Source organism: Dipodomys ordii, unplaced genomic scaffold, assembly GCF_000151885.1.
Source record: "Dipodomys ordii isolate 6190 unplaced genomic scaffold, Dord_2.0 Scaffold15, whole genome shotgun sequence".
In the NCBI taxonomy this organism is placed as follows: Eukaryota; Metazoa; Chordata; class Mammalia; order Rodentia; family Heteromyidae; genus Dipodomys; species Dipodomys ordii.
Genome location: NW_012267231.1, coordinates 871636 through 883568, shown reverse-complemented (window position 1 = coordinate 883568; position 11933 = coordinate 871636). Strand labels below are relative to the sequence as shown.

The 11933-nt window shown below is 60.2% G+C and overlaps 1 protein-coding gene across 1 annotated transcript in view; it reads left to right on the top strand.

Annotated features, from left to right (window-relative positions):
- Positions 1-11933, top strand: part of Sh3gl3 (SH3-domain GRB2-like 3) — a 27666-nt gene that overhangs the window by 3034 nt on the left and 12699 nt on the right. Inside the window, exons 4-7 of the mRNA XM_013012167.1 lie at positions 1211-1344; positions 3320-3478; positions 6155-6258; positions 7086-7195. Of these exons, the coding sequence (XP_012867621.1) occupies positions 1211-1344; positions 3320-3478; positions 6155-6258; positions 7086-7195 (507 nt within the window). The remainder of the gene's footprint in view (positions 1-1210; positions 1345-3319; positions 3479-6154; positions 6259-7085; positions 7196-11933) is intronic.

The following is an 11933-nucleotide window of genomic DNA, read 5'->3' as shown; positions in this document are numbered from 1 at the left end:
GGGGAGGGCGGTGGGAGAGCTGGGAGCCGTGGGCCAGGCGGGGAGGATGGTGGGGGCCCCAGCGCCCCTTCGTGCCTGGCACACTGAGTGGGAAAGAGTCAGGCTGGGGAGAGACCCACTGTCTGCCCGAGGCGGAGGCCGCAGCGCACGTTCTGGGGTCAGCTCGGGAATCTCATGGTCGTGGATCAGTGAATCTCGCAGTAGGTGATCAGGGAAATGGCAGGTTTGACGTAGAGGAGGCTTGGTTTCCACTAGTATTCCACACGATCCAATTCTGTTTCCTTCCTACAACACGAGGTGAGGCAGAGCTGGCCGGTGCCTGAGGCGCTTGGCAGGCTGGGGCCGGGCGGCGCCTCCAGCCCAGCCTGCTGCGAGGAGTGTGAGAGACTCTCAGTGGATGGCGGGTGGGCGCGCGTCTGTTCCCACCTCGGGAGGAAGCCCCGTGCCGGGCCAGCGCCGTGTGCCCGTCATCCGCAGTGCACAAGTAGCAGGGTCACAGTCCGGGCCAGCCCGGGCGCCGAGTGAGACCCCACCTCCAAAATAACTAAAAAGGAGCTGGAGGTGCCACTCAAGTGGGAGAGCACCCGTGTAGCAAGCAGAAGTCAAACGCCAGCCTCACATACACGCATGCACGCACTCACACAGGCACACACAGCAAAGCGAGCAGGTGCTGACTTGGAGAGCAGTTCTTTGCGGGGCTGCCTTCTCCAGGGCATCTCTCCTGGACCACAGCAAGATTATCTCTCAGGTTCTGCAAGGGCAGACGCACCGCCTGCGGGCAGAGCGCCCTCGGGCCTCAGAGAGGACCAGAGCCGAGCACTGAGGACTGTTGGAAGGACGTGGAGCGTGGTCCCGGGACCCCACAGCTGGGGCTGAGACAGTCCTTACAGGTTCATGCTGGTTCCCTTGTGAAGGAATCTTTTCATTGTTTACAAGAGCGACTTTGTCTCCCAGAGCTCGCACGGAGCTCCGGGTGCCAGTCTGCAGAATTCCAGGCTCCCTCCGTGCCTGTCTGTAAATGAAGGGGTTTTATCTCCACCTCGTGGCTAAAACGGAAAGTGCTTTTTTGTATATATTTTTATTGTAGAAGTGTGTACAGAGGGGTCACGGTTACATGAGTAAGGTAATGGGCGTTGCTACAGGAAACGTCAAGCATGTCTGCTCACCTGTTATTCTGACGAACCACTCTCGTTTGTATTTCCTAACCAAGGCAATGCGTTGATAGAAGTTGGTGAATCGTTGAAGCTGATGGCAGAGGTGAAAGACTCTCTGGACGTCAATGTGAAGCAAACATTCATTGATCCGCTTCAATTACTACAAGACAAAGACTTAAGAGAGATTGGGGTGAGTGATCTAGATTAGATGTAGCTTGTGGCTGCTTAACACCACGTGTAAAGTCGTCTGCAGTAGTGAGGAAGCCGTCAGAGGCGCTGTCCTGCTCTGGTGGGGGACAGCGGGGACAACACAGGCTGGCCCTGTCTGGGGGGGGGGGGGGGGGGGGGGGGGGGGGGGGGGGGGGGGGGGGGGGGGGGGGGGGGGGGGGGGGGACAGAGGGCAATGGCCGTGGCGCCAGCCCCATCCTGGGGGCTTGTGGGGTTATGATACGCTGGACATGTCCTCCTAGGGGGCAGGTCCCAGGTGAACTCCTGGGAATCCCCTGTCCACGTGGCTGGGTCAGTGAAGGCCTTGGGAGAGAAGTGGACAGGGCAGAGAGAACCCAGAGAAGCTGGCCAAAGGTCCAGGGCGGCGTGTGCAGTGTCGGCCTGGGGTGGGGTCTCCGTGGGGAAGGAAGCCCTGCAGCAAAGGCTGGAGGGGGTCCAGGGAGGTGGGAGGGACGGTGAACGCGGCCACCGGCTTCCCTCGGGCTGGGTGCCGGCCTCCAGTCCCCGGCCTGTGCATCCTCTCCCTCCACCCCAAAGAAAGCGCTCGCCAGCCGGTCTCAGCCCCCCCCCATCTCTGTTCTCACTGCCCTGGGGCCAGTGGTGCTCCTCCCCTGTCTCCTCCAGTGTCCTGAGTGTGAGCACCAGGCTGGCTGGTCCAGCAGCTCCTGCGTGGAGGGGGGCTGGGGGAGAACATGGCGGGGTGGAGGTGGGAGGGAGGCTGGGGGGGATCATGGCTGGGTGGAGGGGAGGGGGGCTGGGGGGAGGCTGGGGGGGAGACACGGCAGGGGGAAGGGAGCTGGCTGGGGCTGTAGATCCTCGGTGGGGAGCGTGCAGAAGTCGCCAGGCCTCTTGTTCTTGGAGATCACAGTTTCCTAGGCAACAGAGACGTTTTCTGAGTGGTCTTGGGAGGCTGCTGCTCTTCCATCTTGTGACGGGCCTGGGCTTAGATCTCCCGGTGGGTGGTGAGCCCGTGGGCTGAGGTGGCTTTTGTGGGCTCCACTGGGCACGTGGGCCTCAGGACCTGTCTGTCAGGAGGATCCGCAGGCTGCTCCTTTAACAGCACCCTGGGGAGCGGGGAGTGGGGAGCGGCTCAGCCACAGGGCACCAACAGCCTCCTGCTGGGGTGGGGGGCCCCATGGGGCAGGGGCTTAGCCACGTTGCTGCCCAGCACCACACGGTGCCACACGGGCAGCCCTGCTGGGTCCGTGCTGTCCCCCCTCGGGACCCGCTGTCCCCCATTCGGGACCCGCTGCCCCCCCCCCCCCCGCCGCCCCCCCCCCCCCGCCGTCCCCCCCTCGGGACCCGCCGTCCCCCCCTCGGGACCCGCCTTCCCCCCCTCGGGACCCACAGGTGGTGGGGGCCGCGCGGCCGCCCCCCGCAGCCGTGACAGCTCTGCTGTGGTCCCTCAGAGCCTTGTGTGCGGCTTTCTGACCTAGCCGGGCACCTAGGGATGGCCCACCGAGGTCCAGGGGAAGATGGAGACGTGTGGGGGGTGCGGGGTTCCCACACTGAGGAGGAGCAAGGGCGGTTAAACGGGGAGGCTTCAGAACTGCTTTACAGCCCTGAGCCGTTGCGTTCTGGAGGGGGGGGGGCTTCCCGCCCGCGGGTGGATCGGGGTGGGGGGGTGGGGAAGGGCCTCGGGCTCAGTAAACAGCCCAGCCGCTCTGGCAGCCTTGCTCCTCCAGAATCTTGAACAGTTCACGTGTGGCTGGATCACGCTGGATGTGTTGGGAGCCCAGAACCTCCGTGCTGGGGGCGGTTCCGGCTGTTAAGTGTGAAGGGCCTGAAGGGCCTGCAGAGCCTGTTTGCGGAGGGCCGCTCAGAGCCAGACGGAGAGGAGGTGGAGGTGGCCAGGCTGGAGGGCAGCCGGAGCCAAGCCGGGCGGGCAGTGGGGTTGTGAGGCCCGGCTGCAGGCGACCCTGCCCTCTGTCTTTCAGCACCACTTGAAGAAGCTGGAAGGCCGCCGTCTGGACTACGACTATAAGAAGAAGCGAGTAGGTAAGATACCAGAGGAAGAAATCAGACAAGCGGTAGAAAAATTCGAAGAGTCGAAGGAGTTGGCTGAAAGAAGCATGTTTAATTTTTTAGAAAATGACGTAAGTATTTAAACCAGGAGACACTACTGTTCTCGAGTAAGTCACTGTCTAGGGGTTGTGATCAGCATGCCAAGGAGCTCGGAAAGCCTTAGTTTCCAGAACGTTCTGTAGCCGTGTCCCCACCCCCACCCGAGACAGCATGAGCATTGTTTCAGGGGAGATGTGAGTGGCCAGCCAGGTGCTTACCCCCAGCCTGGTCTCTCGGCGCTCTGGCCATGTCTGCCTTCCTTCATGGCGTGCTGGGGACAGCCGGGCTGACGAGCAGACGCTGGGGTCCTGTCTGCTTCCACAGGAGGCTGCCGAGCGCCGGTCCCCAAGGTGCCCCGGGCGGCCGAAACAGGGCAAGGATTAACTTGCTGCTCTTTTAATTGTGTGTGTGTGTGTGTGTGCGTGCACATGCGTGAATGCGTGCATGGGTGCGTGTGCACACACACATGCCCAGGGTCTTCCCCTTAGCTTTTCTGCTCACGCTGGTGCTCTCCAGTTGAGTCATAGCTCCACGTTTGGCATTTTAGAGTCTCAGAGACCTTCTGCAGCGGGCTTTTGAACCATGATCCTCAGATCTCAACTTCTTGAGCTGGGATTGCCAGCATGAACCCCAGTGCCAGCTAGGAAAGATTTATTTTGGCTCACAGTTCCAGAAGTTTCGGCCTGTGGTTGGCTGGCAGTGGTGTTTCTGGGTCAGGGAGTAGTGGAATATTACAGTGGAAGGGCGTGGTAGAACAGAGACAGACAGACAGACAGAGACGAGAGACAGAGAGACAGAGACACAGAGAGAGGCAGGCAGGCAGACAGGTGGACAGGCAGGCAGACAGCAGATAGATAGGCAGGCAGACAGATAGATAGACAGCAGATAAGCAAGCAGACAGACAGCAGATAGGCAGGCAGACAGACAGGCAGACAGACAGATAGACAGCAGATAAGCAAGCAGACAGACAGATAGCAGATAGGCAGGCAGACAGCTAGGCAGACAGACAGATAGACAGCAGATAAGCAAGCAGACAGACAGATAGACAGCAGATAGGCAGGCAGACAGACAGATAGACAGCAGATAGGCAGACAGACAGGCAGATAAACAGACAAACAGGGCTCTGGGACAGGACACAGACCACCATACTCTTAGTGATCTATGACCTCTAGCCAGACCCCACCTCGCAAGTTTCCAGAAACTTCCAAAGTAGCACTGACTGGAGACCCGGCCTTCAGCACGTGGTCTGTTGGGCATCTCACATCTGAGCCACAGTGCACCTGACCTGGCGCCCTGTGGAGCCGGTGCACAGTGTCAGAGCGGTGAGCTGCCGGCCTTCCCTCTCAACGCAAGCAGGAGGCGGCTTTTCCGTCCAGGGGGTGGGATTTGGGGAGCTCAGTCACCATGTGCACCCCGTACTCGGCACTGAGTCGGCCGGCACCAGGGCTCTGTCTGAGCTGAACACCTGCACACAGGGCTCCCCGGCTCACAGCACACACTGTAGCCTCTTCAGAATGACCGCCGGCCGCTCCCAGACCCTTCCTCCAACCCTGACACTTACACTCCAGGAAATGCCGGTCTCGCTGTCTCTCACCGCTCCTGGAAAGTGATCAGATGCCAGGTGTACTCCAGAGTGGAGCACGGAGACAGCACGGCGCGGATTTTAGCAGCACAGCTGCAGTCGTGAGGAGAAGGGTTCTTTCTGTTGGAAATTCCGCGCCAATCCCGTGAGGCTGGGGCTGGGCTTGCGCGGAGGAATGTGGCAAAGCCGAAGGGCGGAGTTTAGGGAATCTTTAGGATGCTGTGGGGGCCGGGCTGTCTTCTTTCTGTTCGTTGGGGGTTTGAAAATTGCAGGCTGCGCTGTTGCCTTTCCGGTGAGGCGGGATGAACTCAGCGCCGGCTTTCCCGCTCACACGCCCGGCACATCTTGGCCCCAGTAGAATCCCACGAGGGTTCTATGTGCATGGGCCTGTTAAAATGACACATGGCAGGGGAATTAAAGAACAGGCCACTGAAAACCAGCTGGCCAGAGACACCTGAAAGCAGAGGTCTGGGGTGGCGATGGAGGAACCAGCAGGTGGATTTTACCCTAAGAATCGATTCACAGGCTTCCTAGGAAGTCTGGGCAGAGTGATTTGGTGTCTTTGTGCAGATCCAGAGTTGCCGGGAGCCCTTTCACCTCAGATCTCCTGGAAGCTTCCAGAAACAAGCCTTGGTTAATCCTCACTTCCTGTAGCAGACACTCGGCCACAGGGGGCAGGGAAGCTCTTGGCCCAAGTTTGCTCTTCCTCAGACTGTGTCTCCACGTCTTCCAGACTTTTCCAACGTGGTGTAGACATTTGTTTTTGTTGTTTCACGAATGTGCTGATTTGTGGGAAAGCAGTGTGAGCCTTCGTGGTTCGCTGCTTTCTTTTCTAGGCCTCTGGAAGGTGGTGTGTGGGTGTCTCCTGCTCAGAGCTGCATGGCTTCTGTGTCCATCACAGATCAGGGCAGCCTCATTAGCGGCTTGGCTTGGCCTGGCCAGGGAGCGCCGTAGAGCTGTTCCTCATGGGCTCCGTGACATTCACGATCACAAGTTGAGCCAAATGTGTTTTCCTGGCGGCTGCAGCGCTGTGCAGGCTCGGAGCGGGCCTGGGGTGAGGAGGGCCAGGCAGTGGCGTTGGGGGCGGCTGCCGGCCGCATGCAGTGACCCCACGCTTGTACTGCAGGTCGAACAGGCCAGCCAGTTGGCTGTGTTCATCGAGGCGGCATTAGACTATCATCGACAGTCCACGGAGATCCTGCAGGAGCTGCACAGCAGGCTGCAGCTACGGTGAGGGCCTTTGCCTTGCCTGAAGCCGGGCTCCGGAGTCCCAGCCCGTCCAAAGCAGTCCTTCTGTCTGTCTGTCTGTGTCTGTCCGTCCCCCCCCCGCCTCCCCTCTCCTCTGTGCTGTTGTGTGTGGGGTACCTTGGGCAGGTACGGCATGGGACTCGGATAGTAAACGTGCCGCTGTGGCCAACAGGAAGACTGGAAAGGAGTGGCAGCGCTTGTCCCCATGGCTTTCGATTAAGCCTCCTTTATTTGCACTCTGTGTTTTTGGGCAACCAGACCCAGCAGCGTTGCCCACGCTTGGAGGCCAGCCCGCCCGCACTGTGGCTCGCCGGGGCCTGAGCTCCTCGACCAGCCAGGGTGTGGAGAGCAAACACACGAACATCGGGCACAGGTCTGTGAACGGCCACCAGAACAGGACGAGGTTGATGCTGGGCGGTATCGAACACGTCAGCGATGCCTCCGGGTGGGCGGTGGGCTCAGCGAGGCTGCTCCCCAGGATGACCGCCCTAGGAGGAGCTGGGGTGTTCTGGCTCAGTCAGCGCTGCCGTCACGGAGAGCTGACAGCCGCACGTACTGGGTTCCCAGGTTCTCAGGCAGGGGAGGAGGAGAGGAGGCTGGCACACCCCTGCACGCGTCCAGCTCCTTGGGGACCTGTGGGGACAACAGGGTGCAAGGTGACTTCCCCAGGGAGCTGAGGTGCACGGCGGGAGGGCGGCGTCGGGAGCGCCGCGGCTCAGCGTCCTCCCGCGAGGCTCCCCTCGGCGGCACACCCGCGGCCCGGTGCTGTGCCGCTCTGGGCTGGACGTGGCCTCTGCTGTGTGTTGCAGAATCTCGGTGGCTTCCAGCATCCCCCGGCGGGAATATAAGCCCAGGCCTGTGAAGAGGAGCGTCAGCGAGGTCAATGGGGTTTTCAGCGTCCGTGCGCCCAAGGCCGCAGGTAAGCCGGCCCCACGCGGCCGCCCACGGTGCTTGCTGCCTGGCGTGGCTGAGTCCCCCTCCCGGGCACCCTGAAAAGCAGGAAGATTCCACACCCTGCCACGTGGCCACCAGACCACGCGCTGGTCCTTTGTCGTTAAGAGCATAACATGCTCGGAATGTTCCACTGCTTTTCAGAAGGTTGAAGTAGCAGTTGCTGGTACCTACAGTATGAGGCACTTTCCTCAGTGCTCTTAATTTAATGACAAATGACGCGTAAATATATCCATGAGTAAAATCACCAACGCAAGAGAAACCTCCACACCGTACAGTCACCTCAGCGTGAGGAAAACCTCCACTTCGAGTCTGGGTCCGGGCGCCAGGGCAGCCCCCCTGTGCGGCCACGGTGCAGAGTCGGCGTGAGCAGAGTCGGTCGGTGTGTGTGCATCACAGCTGCACCACGCAGCACGGGGCTGCGTCCTCTGCGGCCTCGGTGCAGAGTCGGCGTGAGCAGAGTCGGTCGGTGTGCGTCTGTGCATCACAGCTGCACCACGCAGCACGGGGCTGCGCCCTCTGCGGCCACGGTGCAGAGTCGGCGTGAGCAGAGTCGGTCGGTGTGTGTCTGTGCATCACAGCTGCACCACGCAGCACGGGGCAGAGTCGGTTGGTGTGTGTCTGTGCATCACAGCTGCACCACACAGCACGGGACAGAGTCGGTCGGTGTGTGTCTGTGCACGCAGCACGGGGCAGAGTCGGTCGGTGTGTGTGCATGCAGCACGAGGCTGCGTCCTCTGCGTTGTAAGCCCATCCCAGGTGTATGGTTTTGCAGCTTTCTTTCTTTCTTTTTTTTTGGTTGGTCATGGGGCTTGAACTCTGGGGCTGGGCGCTGTCCCTCAGCTCTTCAGCTCAGGGGGAGCACTCTTCAACCACTTGAGCCATAGCGCCACTTCTGGTTTTCTAGTGGCTTATTGGAGATAAGAGTCTCAGGGACTTTCCTGCCTGGGCTGGCTTTGAACCGCGATCCTCAGATCTCAGCCTCCTGAGTAGCTAGGATGACAGGCGTGAGCCACCGGCACCTGGCAACAGCTTGCTTTCTTTCAGGACAGATTGGTCCTGCTTTTAACAACTTTCTGCTTTTGGTGACATTAACTGACAGCGTCTGGTCTGGCTACTTGTTACAGTAAATGTATTCACCAGTATCAATAAATACTAGGAAAAGCCCCAAATTTACTAATCGTGTACCAGTGACTTTATCATGAAGCTCTCTGTCTCTCCGTGTATCTGTCTCTGCCTGTGTCTTTGTTGTCTGTCTCTGCCTCTGTCTGGTATTGGTGTTTGAGCTCAGAGCCTTGGGCTTGCAGGGCAAGTACTCTAGCACATGAGCCATGCCCCCAATCACAGAGGACTCTCAAAATGCTGACATTGATTCAAAAGTCCTCCTCACACTGAATAAAAACACTTGCAAACTGAATTCAGCAACACATTAAAAAAATCATACACAAAGATCAAATGAGGTTCACTTCAGGGTTGCAAGTATGGCTCAAGATACTTAAAAAAAACATCCTGTAAATAGAAGTGAGGGGAAAAAAATCATACGAGGGAACAAGGAATAGAAAGATCACGTTTCAAGATAATGAAAGATCGATACCATAGGCCTGTGGAGAGAAATGGAAAGCATTTACCCTTAAGTCCAGGAACAAGAGAAGTGTCTCGTCTCTCCATGCTTAATACCATGCATGAAAGCCTAACCCGAGCAAGAAGAAGAACAGGAATATTAATGCCAAGCAACAACTCACAGCATCTCCATTTGCCTCTACTTAAAAAAGCCCTAAAGGCTGCGCCAGAGCGCGTTTAGATCTGGTGAGTGCGCTGCGTGGTGACCCAGGGCCAGAGCCACCCCCCCCCCCCGCCAGGCTGGTCATGTGCCGCAGGGGGCTGGAAGGGAGGGGAGGGAGGACAGGCCGGAAGCTGGTGGCCTGTCACCCACCGGCCTGCACAGAGGCCTGCCAGGTCCATTTCTGTCTCTCCAGCTGGGTGAGATGGTGCTCGGATAGCCGAGGGACCAGCTGCTTCTAGAAGGCTGGTGATAGATTCCAGAGAGCTACCCGGCCTCCGTTTCGCTCTTCCGCCCACTTGCTATAGCATGGCCTGGGCCAGGCCGCCCCCGTGGGGTTGGCCTGCCCCTGACCTGGCTGTCCAGGCTTGCTAGTCTCTCAGCGCATGCGTCCCGGTGTATCTGTGCACGTCAGCTCAGGAGATGGCAGCCACAGAGGGCAGCCACTGATCGACTTATGTGTGTGGGGTAGCGTGGTCGGGCGTGGGGCATGTGCTGCATCTGTGTCACATGTAGCGTGGTCAGGTGTGGAGGCACATGCTGCATCTGTGTCACGTGCTGCATCTGTGTCACGTGTAGCGTGGTCAGGTGTGGAGGCACGTGCTGCATCTATGTCACGTGCTGCATCTGTGTCACGTGTAGCGTGGTTGGGCGGGGGGCACGTGCTGCATTTGTGTCACGTGTAGCGTGGTCAGGCGTGGGCACGTGCTGCATCTGTGTCACGTGTAGCGTGGTCAGGTGTGGGGGCACGTGCTGCATCTGTGTCACGTGCTGCATCTGTGTCATGTGTAGCGTGGTCAGGCGTGGGGCATGTGCTGCATCTGTGTCATGTGTAGCGTGGTCAGGCGTGGGGCACGTGCTGCATCTGTGTCACGTGTAGCGTAGTCGGGCGTGGGCACGTGCTGCATCTGTGTCACGTGTAGCGTGGTCAGGCGTGGGCACGTGCTGCATCTGTGTCACGTGTAGCGTGGTCGGGCGTGGGCACGTGCTGCATCTGTGTCACGCGTAGCGTGGTCGGGCGTGGGGCACGTGCTGCATCTGTGTCACGTGTAGCGTGGTCGGGCGTGGGGCACGTGCTGCATCTGTGTCACGTGTAGCGTGGTCGGGCGTGGGGGCACGTGCTGCATCTGTGTCATGTGTAGCGTGGTCGGGCGTGGGGGCACGTGCTGCATCTGTGTCACGTGTAGCGTGGTCAGGTGTGGGGGCACGTGCTGCATCTGTGTCACGTGTAGCGTGGTCAGGTGTGGGGGCACGTGCTGCATCTGTGTCACGTGTAGCGTGGTCAGGTGTGGGCACGTGCTGCATCTGTGTCACGTGGTGCCATGTGGGTCTTGCAGTAGGCTGGTAGGGGCGGTGCTGGGAAGCTGCTGTAAACAGACTGGGATTCTGTAAGCTGGGTGCTGTGTGTTTTCTGTTTGCACACGTCCATTCACGTGTCGGTGAGGACGCCCGAGTGAGCAGGGATGGATGTGGCGTGGGAAGGGCAGCTTGTGAGGAAGAGCTGCGTTCCTCCTCGGAGACGGCGTGCCGTGCTCGCCTGTCCCCGCTGCCAGCCGGCCCCGCGCCCACCACGGCCACACAGGAGCCTCACCACGCACCCCGCGTTGCTGGGGACCCCAGCTGTACGTGTGGAGGGCCCCGGTGTGTGTGTGTGTGTGTGTGTGAGGCCCCAGTGTACACACGGGGCCCCCCTGTTCAGGGGACCCCAGTGTACACACGGGGACCACAGTGTTCAGGGGACCCCAGTGTACACACGGGGACTACAGTGTTCAGGGGACCCCAGTGTACACACGGGGACCCCACTGCGGGTGGGGACGCTCATGTGTGCCCACTGCGGGAGGGGGACTCTCATGTGCGCCCACTGCGGGTGGGGGGGGCGCTCATGTGTGTCCACTGCGGGTGGGGGGGGACGCTCATGTGCCCACTGCGGGTGGGGGACGCTCATGTGCCCACTGCGGGTGGGGGACGCTCATGTGTGCCCACTGCGGGTGGGGGGACGCTCATGTGTGCCCACTGCGGGTGGGGGGAGACGCTCATGTGTGCCCACTGCGGGTGGGGGGACGCTCATGTGCCCACTGCGGGTGGGGGGGGAACGCTCATGTGCGCCCACTGCGGGTGGGGGGGGACGCTCATGTGCGCCCACTGCGGGTGGGGGGGACGCTCATGTGTGTCCACTGCGGGTGGGGGGGACGCTCATGTGCGCCCACTGCGGGTGGGGGGGACGCTCATGTGTGCCCACTGCGGGTGGGGGGGACGCTCATGTGTGCCCACTGCGGGTGGGGGGACGCTCATGTGCGCCTACTGCTCACTCCGTTCTTACGGTGCCAAGGCCTCCTTAATCTCAAACGTTTGTTGTTTGGGTAAAATTATGGTTTGGTGGTTTTCCCTTTCTCCTCCTGGCTTGAAAAACTACAGTACTGTAGGCCGCTTGGAAGTTTCTGTTTAGCGGGAAGGTGACTGTAAACGACTTAGATGAACTCTTCCGGAATGAGTTCAGTCCCAGCCCTACCTAGCCTAGTCTGGACCCCAGGCCGAGCCCTGTCTGCCCCCCTCCCCGCCCGGCTCCAGCAGGCCCCAGACCAGAGCCCAACGAGAGATGCGCCGCAGAGGGACGCTGTCCGTCTCGGCATTTCTTCTCATGTCGTCAGAAGGAGCTCTGGAGGACATCACAGAATGTTCGGAAATACGGGGAGGTTCCCAGCGGGGTGTTCCTCCGGCGACCCTGCTGTGGGGGGGGGGGCGAGGAGGACAGTGCGTTCCCTGCTGTGCGAGTCTGACGCCCTGTCCCTTCCTTCTTGGCCACTGGCCCGGTCCCCAGTGGAGGAGTTGTCAGAAGGGAACCACAGATGCGCAGGAGATGGCATCTGGCGGCCTCTGCACCCCGCAGCCGTGCTCCGCTCCAGCACACACGCTCTCCTGGCGGCTG